The following is a 15,948-nucleotide window of genomic DNA, read 5'->3' as shown; positions in this document are numbered from 1 at the left end:
TTGATTGTTTCCTTTGTTGTGTAGAAGCTTTTTGGTTTGATGTAATTCTATTTGTCTTTTTTTTTTTTTTTTTTTGCTTTTGTTGCCTATGCTTTTGGGGTCTTATTCAAAAAATCCTTTCCCAGACCAATGCCACGAAGCATTTCCCAATGTTTTCTTCTAGAAGTTCCACAGTTTCTGGTCTTAACGTTTGTCTTTAATCCATTTTCGGTTGTTTTTTGGAGTCTAAAAACACTGATTTTTCATTCTTTACTAAAATGTCATTACTTACAAGAGTTAAGTTTTTGGCTGATGCTTTGTTTTTCTTAGGTGTACACATGATAAATACTGACTATTTAATACCTTTCTGTACAATAGATATATCACTTATTTTCTTTCACATCCTATTGTGTTGGTCAGTTGTAGTGCACAAGATATGTATTAAATGCTTAACACACACACATAGCACACACACACATTTGCCATCCTGAATGTCTAGAATGGCATATTCATTCTGCCATTTTTCTTAGTTACCAGGCTTTATAAACATAGAAACAGCCCTGATTCTTAAAGAGTTAGGAACATTATTGCAAACAAAGTAAATAATCAGCATATAGTCTTCCCTTAGACCCCTTTCTTAATAGTATTATACAAGAGATTTCAACTTTCTGTTATCTTCCTAGTTCCAACTGCAGCTTTACAAGAAGGCCTGCTATGACCATGCCATTAACATTATAAGCCACTCCCTCTCCCTCAAAACGTAATCCTTTTTTGCAGCCTCTATTTTTTCCAAAGCACCTTTCACCATCCAACATACTATATAATTTACTTAATTATCTTTTGTATGTTTTTTAACCATCCCCTCTTGCCACACATACACACAAACACACACACACACACTCCATGAAAGCGTGAATCTTTGACTGTTTTGTCCATTGAGTTTCCTAGGTACTTAGAATAGCCCCTTTCGCATAGTAGGGACTTTATAAATATTTACTAAATGAATAAATGGGCTGGGTGCGGTGGTCAGGCCTGTAATCCCCGCACACTTTGGGAGGCGGAGATGGGCGGATCACGAGGTCAGGAAATCATGACCATCCTGGCTAACACGGTGAAACCTCGTCTCTACTAAAAATACAAAAAATTAGCCAGGCATGGTGGTGGGCGCCTGTAGTCCCAGCTACTCAGGAGGCTGAGGCAGGAGAATGGCATGAATCTAGGAGGCAGAGCTTGCAGTGAGCCGAGATCGTATCACTGCACTGCAGCGTGGGAGACAGAGTGAGTCTCCGTCTCAAAAAATAAATAAATAAAATGAATAAATGCAGAAATGAACACTGCAGTGACAGTAGGCAGTTCCTGACTTCTGTTGTCACAAGTCCAGTCAATTGCCAACTTTACTACTTCGTTTCCAGGGTTAAATTCTAGTGTGTGTGTATGTGGTGGGGACATGTGGAGATAGACAATATTAAATACATAGTAGATTACACAGACTTGCAAGTGCCAAAAAGGAAACAAAACAGGGGAAGATAATATAAACTGGGAGACGAAAGGTTGAAACTTTAGATGGGAGGAAGATCAGGGAAAAGTTGAATTAGCAGTGAAGATCTGAAAGAAGTGGGGGTTCAAGGCCTATGGATAACTGGAGGAAGAACATTCTGGGCAGAGGGGATGGAAAGCACAAAGACACTGAAGATAAGATCATGCCTGATGTCTTCGGAGGGAAAGTAAGTGGTCCAGTTGTCTGGATCACAGAGAAGGAGAGGATGAGGAGTAGAAAACAAGGCCAGAGAAGTAAGTGGAGGGGAGGTGGCCAGATCATGTAAGGAACCAAAGATCATAAAAGGACTTTAATTTCTATACTGAATGAGGTACGAATTCACTGGAGAGTTTTAAGCACAGGAGGACATGAACTGGTTTACATTTAACAGAATCATTCTCACTGCTGTGTTGAGAATAGACCTCATAGGAACAAGAACAGAAGTAGCAATGCAAGTTACAATGCCACCTTAATTATAGATGAGAGGTAATGGTGGCTAGGACCAGAGTAGCAGCAGTAGGGGTGGTAAAAGGGATTGAGTTTCAGAAATATTTTGAAGGCAAAGCTAGTGGGATTTGCTAATGGACTGAGTGTGGGGTGTAAAATAAATACAGAAATAGAAGATAACATGAAGATAACATCATAGTTTCTGGCTTAAGGAACTTGAACAATGAAATTAACATTAGCTAGGATGAGGAAGAAAGAAACAGGTTGAGGGAGGTAAGGAATGTGGTTTGAAACATGTTAGCCTATCAGTCATGTCAAGCATTCAGTTAGACAATGAGTTAAAGAGGCCCAGGCAGGAGATAGAAATCTGACAAGCATAGCTCACTGATTTTTGTGTGTGTGTGTGTGTGTGTGTGTTTTTTTTTTTTTTTACAGAGTCTCACTGTGTTGCTCAGGCTGGAGTGCAGTCGTGTAATCTCAGCTCACTGCAACCTCCATATCCCGGGTTCAAGCAATTCTTGTGCCTCAGCCTCCCAGGTAGCTGGGACCATAGGCGTGCAATACCATGCCAGGTTAATTTTTGTATTTTGAGTAGAGATGGAGTTTCGTCATGTTGCCCAGGTTGGTCTTAAACTCCTGGTCTCAAGTGATCCACCCGCTTTGGCCTCCCAAAGTGCTGGATTACAGGTGTGAGCCACTGCGCCCAGCCTCATCAATGGATATTTATACCATATTATTGGAGTCGGTCATCTAGAGAATGAATGCAGATAGAAAAGAAAAAAGTCCAAGTACGGAGCCAGGGGAATCATAAAATACTTAGAGGATGAGATAATGAATCAGCTAAATGGAATAAGATGGAAAGACCAACAATATGGGAGGAAAGCTGGTGAATTTGGTATCCTGGAAAGCAGGTAAAGAACCTTTTTCAAGGACAGAGAGTTGTCCAAATGTGTCAAAATGCTGGTAACAGGACACTTAAGATGACAACTGATAAATGACTATTGAGGTTAGCAATGCAGAATATCATGATTGAACTGTGTCCCCCAAAAAGATGTGTCAGAAGACTAACCCCTATTACCTCAGAATGTGATCTTATTTGGACATAGGGTTTTTACAGATGTAATTGAGTTGAAATGAGGTCATTAGGGTGGGCCCTAATATAATACGACTGGTGTTCTTATACGAAGGGAGAGGTTTAGATACAGAGAGAGAAGCACACAAGGAGAACATCCTGTGAAGACTGGGGTTATGCTGATTTATTCAAGGAACAATCAGAAGCTAGGAGAGAAGCCTGAACAGATTCTTCCTAGCACCTGCAGGGGGAGTATGGCCCTGCTGACACCTTGAGTTTATAATTCCAACCTCGAGACTGGTGAGAGAATAAATTTCTGTGGTTTAAGCCACCTAGTTTTTGGTACTTTGTCACTATAGCCCTAGCAAGCTAATACATGGAGATGACTGATGATCATGAGAAGAGAAATTACAATGAAATTAAAGGATCTAATTGGAGTGGGATCCAGAAAGAATAACAGGGAGGAAACTGAATAGAGTGTGTATAGTCAAGACTTTTAAGGAGTTTTTCCGTAAGAGGAAGGAGAAAAACAGAAGGTAGAGAAGCAAATGGTCTGAAAGTGAGGTTTTTTTTAATGGGAGAAATAACAGTATGTTTGATACTAATGGGAGTGATTCATTAGAGAAGGAAAATCTAATCTTGCAGGAGACGGGGCAGAATCTCTGGAGCAATGTTCCTGATTACAAAAAAGGGGATGGGATCTGGTGCACTGAAGGAGATTGAGACTCACAAGGATAGGTTATTCATGAATAAGAGGAAGTAAAGGGGGTACAGAAGCACAGGTGTGGGGAGATGGCAGTGGCTTCATATCCTCCTACTTCTCAGCGAAGTAAGAAGTAAAGCCATCACCTGAGAGTTAAGAAGACTGGGAATTGGCAGAAAGAGAAGAAAATGAAATGGCAATTTGGACCCTGGGAGAGAGAAGAAACTGGTCATAGTAAGTGATTATTTTCATATGCTATTGAAGCTGATTGGTACTCTTTATTTAAAATTTTCTCTTCTATATTTATAATGAAATTTAGCCTACAGTTTTTTTGGGAATGGATTATGTGTCAGGTGTCAATAAAAATATATAACAGCAATAATAACTACCATTGCTGAGTTCTTCTCTTGTGCCAGGTACTGGGTAAAGCATTTCTACTAATTCACTCATTCAATTCTCATAGCCACAAGGAAGTCATATATGGCTTTCCTCTGCTTTTTGGATGAGGAAATTGCAGTGGGGGATAAGGGCACAGTGAAATAATATGGCCAAAGTTTTAAAGCAAAGTTGGGCTTCACGCCAAGGTCTATAGCTCCAAGATTAATGCTTTTAATTAGCAATTCATGCTAATTTTATAAACTAGCTTTTCATCCTATGCTAAATTCTGGAAGAGATTATGTAAAACTGGGAATTATCTATTCTTTGGAAATCATAAAAAACTAGTCAAAAGAAAACATCAGTTTTAAAAACATAATATTTAAAATGAAGAAATAAGGCCAGGTATGGTGGCTCACACCTGTAATCCCAGCACTTTGGGAGGCCAAAGCAGAAGGATGGCTTGAGGCCAGGAGTTCGAACCAGCCTGGGTAACACAGTGAGACCCCTATCTCTATGAAAAATTTTTAAAACTAGTCGGGTGTGGTGGTGCATGCCTATAGTCCTAGCTACTCAGGAGGCTGAGGCAGGAGGGTTGCTTAGGTTTAGGAGTTTGAGATTGCAGTAAACTATGATCTCATCACTGCACTCCATCCTGGGCAACAGAGCGAGACCCTGTCTCTGTAAAACAAACAAACAAATTTAAAAAATGAAGCGAAGAAATAAAGAGGTAATGGCTTGTTAATTGAATAACATCTTTCTTCTTACATGTGACTATTTTTACTTAAAAGTATGAAGACGTTAATTTAACAAATATTCTTAGGAAAGAATGTGAATCATTACTCTCAACCTCATTCATCACTATATTCTATCTGTCTCTTATTACTATTCTGTCTCTAAATGCATTGTGAACCACTTTCTTTATTTTCTTTTTTTTTTTTTTTTTTGAGACGGAGTCTCGCTCTGTGGCCCAGGCTGGAGTGCAGTGGCCAGATCTCAGCTCACTGCAAGCTCTGCCTCCCGGGTTCACGCCATTCTCCTGCCTCAGCCTCCCGAGTAGCTGGGACTACAGGCGCCCGCCACCTCGCCCGGCTAGTTTTTTGTATTTTTTAGTAGAGACGGGGTTTCACCGTGTTAGCCAGGATGGTCTCGATCTCCTGACCTCGTGATCCGCCTGTCTCGGCCTCCCAAAGTGCTGGGATTACAGGCTTGAGCCACCGCGCCCGGCCCACTCTCTTTATTTTCATAAGCCATTGTTGTAGGGTAGGCTGCTACTATCTGAGACTGGATGATTGTACGGCCTTTCTGGTGGTTCTGCCTCACTTTCTTGTACCACTTGTACTCATTCTGTGCACAGCAACTGGAAGGACTTATTTTCAAAATGTTCTGTGTATTTACTGTTTTACAACTGAGTGCTGCCAACATAGTATCCTAATTACAAAATATTCAGCTGTATAAAATAATGTATAGTGCTTAACTACAAATGGAAAGCATAATTTTTGAAAAAATAAACACATGAACATCACATAGGATCCTACAAAAAGGCATTAAGCCAAGTAGTTTTTAATTTGCTTATGCTTCTTTCTCCTTTTTTCATTTTTTTCCCCAGACACTGGAGTATTTTGTGGTGAGTTTTCTTCTTTATATTTTTCCAGTGGAACGCTATTGTTTTCCCAAGTCACTCTTCCTAACAGAAAAAAATGAAGATGTACTCTATGGACTCTAATTCCAGTGATTTCATGAAGAATCACAATAAGTTCCATTTTCTAGAGATTTCCCTAGCAGAGAGGGGTGACCTAAGCACATCATGGGCACCTTAACATGTTTGCTCTGTCTTAACAATGTTTTCTCTCTAGGGCTTAGCAGTGTGAGTGGCGTATATTAAATGCTCAATAAATGTCTCTTAAACACTATTAAATGAATACAATATTTAGTGTTTTGTAGGAGAATCTAAAATTTTTTGAGCCATAAGCTAGATCTTTCAATAGAGTGCTTCTGTGTTTAAATTATATAATCAGTGATTTTTTTCTAAAACTGTGAGTTTTGAGTTCCCAGAGGTATGGATTTTCTTTTTTATTCTTGACAGCTAATTTGCAATACTTTCCAATGATGATATACTTTCCCTTTTATCTAAAATGTCAATTTTTTCAACGTTTACCTTGAAGCATGACCAAAGACTGTCGAAGTCGGCCGTTCTCTTTCCGGGTGTTTGTTAGTTTTTCTTTCAGGCTTTTTATTTTGGCGCACAATTCTTCCTTTGACAATTCTGCTAAAGGCTCCTCATCCTCACTGGAGCTTTCACCAGGCAGAAAGGCATTTCCCGAATATGGGTCTCTCTAAAATAGAAGGCAGGCACAATAAAAGAAGCCTCATAGCATCTTTAGTGATTTATCCCAGGTTAACCACTGCATGTTGTTGGGACTACAAATTTCTTGTTCTCACAGGCACTTCCTGCTGCGGATCTAGCTGAAGCTTTGTCCTCCAGCAGGCAGAGGAACTCAAAATAAGGGCAGAACAAAGTTTCATGTACATATGCCTCTTGAGAAACAGAAACCAGGATTCTGAATTTCTGCCTAACTTCAGTGAAAAATACAAAGTAGATAATTTAGCAAAACAGAATAAAATCGATAAGACCACCATTCAAATCTGCTCTTCTCTGATATACAGCCCGGATTTGAGCAGAATGCCTCACCATCTAAACCTTATTTCTTTCACCTGTGAATACACACAGACGAATGATTTAATAAATAGAAAAGCTTAACAAGATGGCAGGGTATACCAGAGTTAGTGCTTCTACTTGCCAGCTACAAACAATTCCTAACACAGTGTTCAAAAGGTTACTATTTATTAGGACAGGAGGTACCTGTGGAGGGGTGTAGGGTAGTAGCTGACAGGGGACATGAGGGAATCTTTGGGGTGTTGGTGATGTTTTATTTTTTATATGGATGTGTTTATTGTGTGATAATCAAGCTATACAGTTTTTATACATGTACTCTTCTGTATATATGTTACACTTCCCTAAAACGTTTCTTTAAAATCTCCAGAAAGTGGCTGGGCATGGTGACTCACACCTGTAATCTCAGCACTTTGGGAGGCCAGGAAGGGTGGATCGCTTGAGCCCAGGGGGTCAAGATCAGCCTGGGCAACGTGGTGAAACCCCGTCTCTACAAAAAATATAAAAATTAGCCGGGCATGGTGGCATGCGTCTGTTGTCCAGCTATTCTGGAGATCACCGGATTAAAGGGAGGCTGAGGCTGCAGTGAGCTGAGATGGCGCCACTGCACTCCACCCTGGGTGACAGAGGGAGACCCTGTCTCAAAAACAAAGTGAAAATTTAAAAAAAAAAAAAAAAAAACAACTCCAGAAAGTAAATTTTTATAGATTCTCTTGACAGTTTTCAATCCCTAGAGCCTAAATATTCTGCATTTATGTTTAAACCCTGAGAGCAGATGTCATTGACACACAACAAAAGATTTGCAAGATCTTTATGAAGGAAGTAAAAAAAAAATACTTGACTGAAAGCTACCAAAGATAATCTTCTAAATTAATGTAGAGAGACATCATGTTCAGAGATAAGAAGTCTTAATTAATTTATTTTTAAATGTGTTCAATTCATTTCAATTATCAATTTATTGTGTAACCATGATTGTGGCTCATTATTTACAAGTAATATTGTTTTCATTAGATTGCAACACTATTGGTGAAAATGATAAAAATTATTTGTTGTTTGTCCACCAGGCATTTAGTGGTGTTGTAGGTACTTTACCTGTACTTTCATATGAAATACCCACTTTACAAATGAAGAGAATAGATTTAGAAAAACTGTCATTTATTAAAGGTCACGCATCTAGTAAATGTTGGAACTTGCAAGAGATCTTAAGATTGTCTGACTCCTGTAGAATCCTTAATTTTTTTAAAAAACTGATTATCCCAAAATTGAGCCATGGAATTAATATGATTTAAATAAAAATCTAAAAAGACATTTGGTAACCTAATAAATTGGTTCTGAAATTTATATGGAAGAACAAAAGGCCAAGAATATCTAAAGCAATGCTAAAGAACTATACGAAGCAGGGTGTTTCTTCAGAAATACAAATGGGATCTGTTCAACAAATAAAGCTTGAAAAAATTGGTTAACCGTTTGGAAAAAAAAACGTAAAGGAAATGGATCTGTTATCACACATGCGCACACACACAACTTCATATGGATAAAGAATTTAAACATCAAAAACAAAAGTTTAAGTTGTGAGAAAATATAAGTGCAGGTATTTTGAACTTGGGGCAGGAAAGAATTTCTTAGGCATAAAATAATTGATCATAATAAAAAAGGTTAATAAATTCAGCTAAATTAAAATTAAGAACTTTTCTTCATTAAGGCACATTAAAGAAAGTGAAAAGACACATCGCAACTGGTGAATATTTGCAATACTGTTAGGTGACAAATCAGTAAGGAAAAAGAAGGCAACAATTAAATAGAAAAATAGGCAAATGGCATGAACAAACATTTTACAGAACAGAAAACCCATAGGGCTTATAAATATACAAATGGATGCTCAACTTTGTTAACAACCAGGGAAGAGAAGATCAAAATGACAATGAGATATGATTTGGGGCAAAAATATGAATGAGCTTGACAAAAGCATGGAGTAGACATAGATCAATGGAATTTCCTCATATTGCTGGTGGAAATGTAAATTGGCAGAACTACTCTGGAAAACATTTAACATTATCTTGTAAATTTTAACATTCACCTACCCTCTGATCTTGCAATTGATTTCTAGGTCTATACATAAGAGAAATTTTCAATATTTGTAGTCCAAGACTTTCCATAATACTGTTGTTCATAATGGCGAAAACTCTGAAAACAGCCCAAATTCCCATCGATAGGACAATGGGTAAATGCGTTAGTTACAAGTTTGGATATTATACAGCATTGATGGTGAATAAATTACAGACAAAATGAATGAATTTTGGTAAAATGTTGAGTGAGAAATGCGAGTTCCAGAAGTAAACATAATATATGGTATACTTTTTGCAAAGTTTAAGAACAGATAAAACTAATGATACATTATCTAGGTAAATATATGTCATATATGATATATAATCTATAATATATAATATATTTATATAGAAATGTATAATGAGACTACATTATAGTTGTGTATATATATTTTTATAAAACTATTATTGTTATTATTTATTTATTTACTTTTTGAGATGGAATCTCACTCTGTCTCCCAGGATGGAGTGCAGAGGCGCGATCATGGCGCACTGCAACCTGCACCTCCTGGGTTCAAGTGATTCTCCTGTCTCAGCCTCCTGAATAGCTGGGATTTCAGGCACGTGCCACCATGCCCAGCTAATTTTTTTGGTACACTTAGTAGAGACAAGGTTCTGCCATATTGCCCAGGCTGGTTTCAAACCCCTGACCTTAAGTGATCTGCCCACCTCGGCCTCCCAAAGTGCTGGGATTACAGGCATGAGCCACCATGCCCGGCCTATAAAACTATTAAAACACAAGTAAATTAAACAAAATTGAATATGATTACTTCTAGAATGAGGCAGGCAGGGAATGGGGTAGGTTAGGAGTCTATAGGAAGTTATAAGGTATAGTAATGTTTTAGGTCTTGGGATGGGCAGCAGCTTTATTGGAGCTCATTGTATTTTTAAAGTAAAAAAATAAAAGTTGACATGAGGCAATATATAGAGAACATCTGTCATATTGCATTGCACATAGTAAACATTCAATAATCATTTTAATCATGTTAGTATACAACATAAGTTCCCTTCTTTGTAATTCGTCTCCTTTATCCACTTCCCTTCATATTTCCCATTCACAACCTTCTGATTGAGACTATCCTATAAGGTCAATTTTGGGGCGTATTGGGGGAGAGCGGATTCAGTGGGGAAAAAAGTATTCACGGCCGGGTGCGGTGGCTCATGCCTGTAATCCCACCACTTTGGGAGACTGGGGCTGGCGGATCATGAGGTCAGGAAATCGAGACCATCCTGGCTAACACGGTGAAACCCTGTCTCAACTAAAAATACAAGAATTTAGCTGGGCATGATGGCATGCGCCTGTAGTCCCAGCTACCCAGGAGGCTGAGGCAAGAGAATCTCTTGAACCCAGGAGGCGGAGGTTGCAGTGAGCCGAGATCGCACCACTGCACTCCAGTCTGGGCAACAGAACAAGACTCTGTCTCAGAAACAAACAAACAAACAAACAAACAAAAAATGGAAAAATGGAAAAAAAGCATTCACATTTACCTTTTAGTTTAAAAAATAGTTTTAAAGGTCAATAGCAAGACAATTATTTGAAAACATATGCTTTTAAGTTGTAACATTCAAGCTGTGTTGAGATAAAAGGATTTTTTCAAACTACCAAACTGGCCTTTATATATATATACACACACACACACACACACACACACACACGTATATATATATATATACACACACACACACATATATATGTATATATATCCACATCTGGAAAATTGGAATACAGAGTGGAATTTATAAGGATACAAACCTAGAAGTTTGTTGTATAAAATTTTAAAAAATTAACCTGAGAGTAGAAGAGGTAAAGGTATAACATAAAGAAAGCCTCTACTGCCCAGGAAAAGAAAAGACATTCTGGTGCATGGAGGAGGAGCCTGGGGAATAAGAACTTGATTAGCATGAAATCTGATTTAAATGTCTTTGCTTTTCCTGCCCCTGCGCTTTAGGGGGAAAGGAGATGAATCTCAGGGGTGGGAGTATATGGTAGAGACATACAGATAAATGGGGGCAATCCCAGAACAGCAGGCTGGATCCTTGCTTAGTGCATTCTTAAGTTCCCCAAAGAGTCTGCATGTTCAGCATCAGGGTAACATGGTGTCTCTCTGAGCCACAGATAGGAAATGGCCAAATTGGTGTCCAGACAAATGGGCCAGAGACAACATCCAGATTTCCCGGAGCTCATGCAAAACAGCTGGAGAATCCAAATGGTGCTTGTGTCCTAGTTAGGGGATAGGTAAGTTCTGGAGAAACTAATGAAATATAATCAGCTGGCCGGGCATGGTGGCTTATGCCTGTAATCCCAGTACTTTGGGAGGTGGAGGTGGGCAGATCACTTGAGGTCAGGAGTTTAAGACCAGCCTGGCCAACATAGTGAAACCTCGTCTCTACTAAAAATACAAAAAAAATTAGCCAGGAGTGGTGGCTTATGCCTGTAATCCCAGCTACTTGGGAGGCTGAGGTATGAGAATCATTTGAACCCAGGAGGTGGAGGTTGCAGTGAGCAGAGACTGTGCCACTGCACTCCAGCCTGGGCAATGGAGCGAGACTCCATCTCAAAAAAAAGAAAAGAAAAGAAAAGAAACACAAACAGCTTCATATCTAGACAGAGAGGCCACAAGTTGCCAGAACATTATAGAAGACGGCAGTGCGTGTCAGGATGGCAAAATTCAGCGGCAGCTACCAATAGAATCCCCAATGGACCTGTAAGGATTGGCTCAACAGTAACACCAAGGGACACCCTGAAACAAGGCAGGAAAGTGAAAACCTCAGTAAAAGATCAGATATCTTTTCCCAGAGGCTGAGTGTAAGACTTCGAAAAACTTGGTTCACTTCCCAAGAAAAGAAGTAAAAAGTGGAGGAGGGGAAGAATTTAGAATTCACTGAGGCTTAAATCCTGAAGTGACTTAAATAATATTAGCTCAAAAAGACTGTTTTACACTAGAAAATGAATAAACAAGTTTAAGCTTTTTATTGTCTTATCAATCAAGAATGGAGAATTGAAAGCCAGATGAGATTGGCTATAGAAAATACAATTACATTTTTATATGATTTATAGCATTTACATTCAACTTTTATTTTATTTATTTATTTATTTATTATTTTCTGGAAACAGGTCTTACTCTTTTGCTTGGGCTGGAGTGCAGTGACACAATTTTAGCTTACTGCAGCCTCAAACTCCTGGGCTCAAGCAGTCCTCCCGCCTCAGCCTCCCAAGTAGCTGGGATTATAGGTGCCAGCCACTATACCTGGTCCCAACCTTTATTTTATAAATGTACCAATATATGTATAAGTTTGTATATGTCATTGTTATATATGTGTTTGTATATACATACATGTGTAATACACCTTATAGTGATGAAAATTACTAATATCATAAGTAGGCAAATAGCTAATGTACTCATATTAAATGTATAAATCCTAAAGAAAAAATTATGTATTGATTAAATAGAAAAAAGAAAATTTTAAAAACTGAAGATGACCTATTGAGACCATAATTCTATTAGTAGTAATTAGAATCTATGTTCTTGTTAGCAAGTTTTAGCAAGTTGCTACAAGAGGGAAAGGACATCAGGCAAAAGTAATCCATTTGTAAGCATCAGTGGAAGGAAATAAAGTTAACAGACACATATTAGATTGGGAGAATATATTTGTAATATCTCAAACCATAAGAGACTAATTTCTACAATAGATAAGGTATTTATACAAATCAATAAGAATTGACAGAACAGGAAATCTATCAGAATAAACCAAGAAAACGAACAGAAAACAAAAACCTAATAGAAAAATGGACAGTGCAGAGACTGCTAGCTATCTCCAGGTGTCTGTTCTACCATTCTTCTATAGTACCATAAAAGTTTTAGCTGGGCTTATAGTTGTCAGCTAAAGGCTTCATTTCCCTGACTCCCACACAGCTCAGTGTGACTATGACTAAGTTCGCTCCAATAGGATATGAGCAGGAGTGTTTTGGACCACTGACTTGTTCATAACCTTAAAAGAACAAGCATGCCTTCTTCTGCCTGTATTCTCCTTCTTCTGTTGGCAGAGGGGAAGGCATGATGGGAGGGTGAGGGGAGGGTAGACCCAGAGATAGAGACTGTGTGTTGATGAAGGTAGATCAACAAAGTAAGAGGGACCCTCATCATGTGAAGCTGCCGTAGCACCCCTAAACTGCTCTTACTATTAGGTAAGAGGGAAATAAACTTCATCCTGTATAAGCCACTATTATGTTATTTGGGTCTATTTTACAGCCTTTGCAACATATACCATAACTAGTCCAAAATTTAATACCCAGAAGTAGGAATACCTAAAACCTGAAATATATTTGAATTACTGAGAGGTCAGGTGGTAGACAAAAAGCTCGCAGGCATGGCATGCTGGATAGCCATTGATTCTTGTTAGATCTTGGGGCGTATTTGGACAACAGTCACCTGGAATACCTTTGAAGGCAGACCACCAGCTTATTGAGCCTGGAAAAAGAATGCTGGTATGTATCAGCTACTCCTTGTCAGTGCTGGTCAGTGTGCAAGCAGACATGGAAGGCTCTCTGAGTGCAGCATGCAATTTAAATTAAGTGAGAGTCCAGTGATATTCAATCTTCAAGTTTTGAAAAAGCCAATTACTTTTATATCTAAATAGCAGGAGGTAAGACTGTATCCTTAAGGCTTTCTCAAGAGCTTTTCTTTGTGTTCTTGCCAGATAATGGGATCCAGCCCAGTGGTAAGCTTCACATGCAGGGTGTTACCTTCAAGCTTTTTGTTTTGTATGGTGTTTAGATAACTGTCATGAATTGGAGAGAAAAGAGGCTGAATACAGATGCCATAATTGAAGAGAACAGTTTTCAGGCTTACAGTCTATGATCAAATAAAATCTCTGGCTATAGTGAATTTCAATGGAACAAAAAAGAAATAAGTGGTTTAGAAAGCTATTAAGTTTTTGCAAAAGAAGCCACAATACCGGCCTGCAAGAGCATGTGACTGTTTTTACCTCTCAAGCAATCCTTGAGTTCCCCCAAACCTGCATCAGCAGATTAAAACAATGAGATATCATTTTCAGCCATCAATTTGGCAAAAACTAGAAAATTGAATATTAACACTAATGGTTGTAGGGAAGTACAAATATAGGAACCTCTTAAACACTGATGCTGGGCACGTACACTGATGTGAACATTCTTGAAAAGTAATTTTATAATATCCAGTCAAATGAACTAGAAATAAACATATAACTTATAAGGTATAAATCACCCTCCTATGTATTTATCCCAGATAAATTGTCACACAGTTTTTTTTTTTTTTCTTTTTTCTTTTCTTTTTTTTGAGACAAGGTCTGGCTCTGTCACCCAGCCCGAAGTGCAGTGATGGGAACACAGCTCACTGCAGCCTCAAACTCCTAGACTCAAGCGATCCTCCCACCTCAGCCTCCTAAGTAGCTGGGACTGTAGGTGTGAGCAATTGCACCCGATTAATTTAAAACATTTTTTGGTAGAGCCAGGGTCTCCCTGTGTTGCCCAGGCTGGTCACAAACTCCTGGGCTCAAGTGATCCTCCTGCCTCAGTCTTCCAAAGTGCTGGGATTATAGGCATGAGCCACTGCATCCGGCCTCACAAAGTTTCTTAAAAGGACATGTGTAAGGATATTTACTTTGTCATTGTTTGTGGTAGCAAGATGCTGGAGGCAATCTAGGTATTCATCACTGAGGAAAGAATAAATAAAATACGGTGCTATGCAGCAGCTAGAAGCAATGAATCAGATGTATGCATAGCAATATAGATAGGTATTAAAAACAGTGCTAATTGTGTGGAAACAAGCAAAGTGTCCATCAATGAATGAATGGATAAAGAAACTGTCGAATTAATATATTTATAAACGGAATATCATTGAGCCCTAAAAAAGAACAAGATCTTGCTATTTGCCACAATGTAGATGAGCCTGGAGGATGTTATGTTAGGTGAAGTAAACCAGACACAGAAAGAAAATTATTGCATGATCTCACTTATATATGGAATCTTAAAAAAGCTTTCAAATATACAGAGATAGAGAACAAAACAGTCATTACCAGGGCAGATGGGGCTTAGAGGAGAGAAAATGAGGAGATGTAAGTCAGAGGATACGAAGTAGCAGATACATAGAACAAACAAGTTTAGAGATCTAATGTACCACACAAGGACCATAGGTAATAAAATTGTATTGTGTTTGGGATTCATGCTACGTGTGTAAATTTTATCTGCTCTTGTCACAAAAATTTTAAAAATGGGTAACTGTGAGTGATGGATATGTTAATTTGCTTCACTATAGTAACCTCCTTACTATCTATATGTTTCCTATAATGTGATGTTGTATACCTGAAATACGCACGATAAAATTTATTTTTTAAAAAACAGTGCTGATTGAAAATCAGAAACAGATTAAGGTCTATATTTTAATACTACTGTACTACCAAATGATGTACACATAAGGTGGCACAGGGTTGTGTGGTTTGTGTTAAATAATGAGAAAAGGATTGGAAACAACTGATATTTATCATAGGGATCAGTTAAATAAAAGATGGTGAATACACACAGTGCAATAACATGGAGCTGTAAAAAATACAAAGCTCTCTGTATAATAATTGAAATACCTTCAAAATATATTAAGTAAAAAAGAAAAGTGTAAAACAATATATATGGTTAGTTTTGTGCCAAAGACAGGGATAAGAATGTATATTCACATTTGATTTATTTGAATGAAGAAACACTGGAAAGGCAAACAAGAAAGCAATAAATATAATTACTTTTATTGGGAGGCTGGCAGCAGGAACAGGATAAGTGGGAGACAGGGATGTGAGGGAGACTTTTCACTGTTAACCTCTAAAAAATATTTTAAACCATAAGAATGTAATATTTATTTAAATAAGAATATATGAAATAAAACACTACATTACAGAGACATACACAAATATATGTATTACAAAAACACACAAATAAAAAGATACAGAAATAAATATATTGATTGGTTGTCCAAAGTATAGGTGGGGAATGGGAGTGGGGAATTCATATTTAAAAGGCACAAATCAATAAAT

The 15,948-nt window shown here is 38.1% G+C and overlaps 3 protein-coding genes across 6 annotated transcripts in view; 1 reads left to right on the top strand and 2 right to left on the bottom strand.

Annotated features, from left to right (window-relative positions):
• DST (dystonin) overlaps positions 1-15,948 on the top strand; it is a 1,587,602-nt gene that overhangs the window by 1,053,708 nt on the left and 517,946 nt on the right. The gene's annotated exons all lie outside the window — the stretch shown is intronic.
• The window catches only part of ZNF451 (zinc finger protein 451), a 376,340-nt gene that overhangs the window by 173,810 nt on the left and 186,582 nt on the right, over positions 1-15,948 (bottom strand). The gene's annotated exons all lie outside the window — the stretch shown is intronic.
• Positions 1-15,948, bottom strand: part of BEND6 (BEN domain containing 6) — a 74,784-nt gene that overhangs the window by 29,260 nt on the left and 29,576 nt on the right. For all 4 annotated transcript variants that reach the window (XM_050788790.1, XM_050788791.1, XM_050788792.1 and 1 more), the window contains exon 3: positions 6,272-6,449. In XM_050788790.1, coding sequence (XP_050644747.1) covers positions 6,272-6,449 — 178 coding nt within the window. The remainder of the gene's footprint in view (positions 1-6,271; positions 6,450-15,948) is intronic.

The sequence above is a fragment of the Macaca thibetana genome, chromosome 4 (genome assembly GCF_024542745.1).
Source record: "Macaca thibetana thibetana isolate TM-01 chromosome 4, ASM2454274v1, whole genome shotgun sequence".
Taxonomy (NCBI): domain Eukaryota; kingdom Metazoa; phylum Chordata; class Mammalia; order Primates; family Cercopithecidae; genus Macaca; species Macaca thibetana.
Note: the sequence above shows the minus strand (reverse complement) of the source record. Positions and strands in the feature narration are given on the sequence as shown.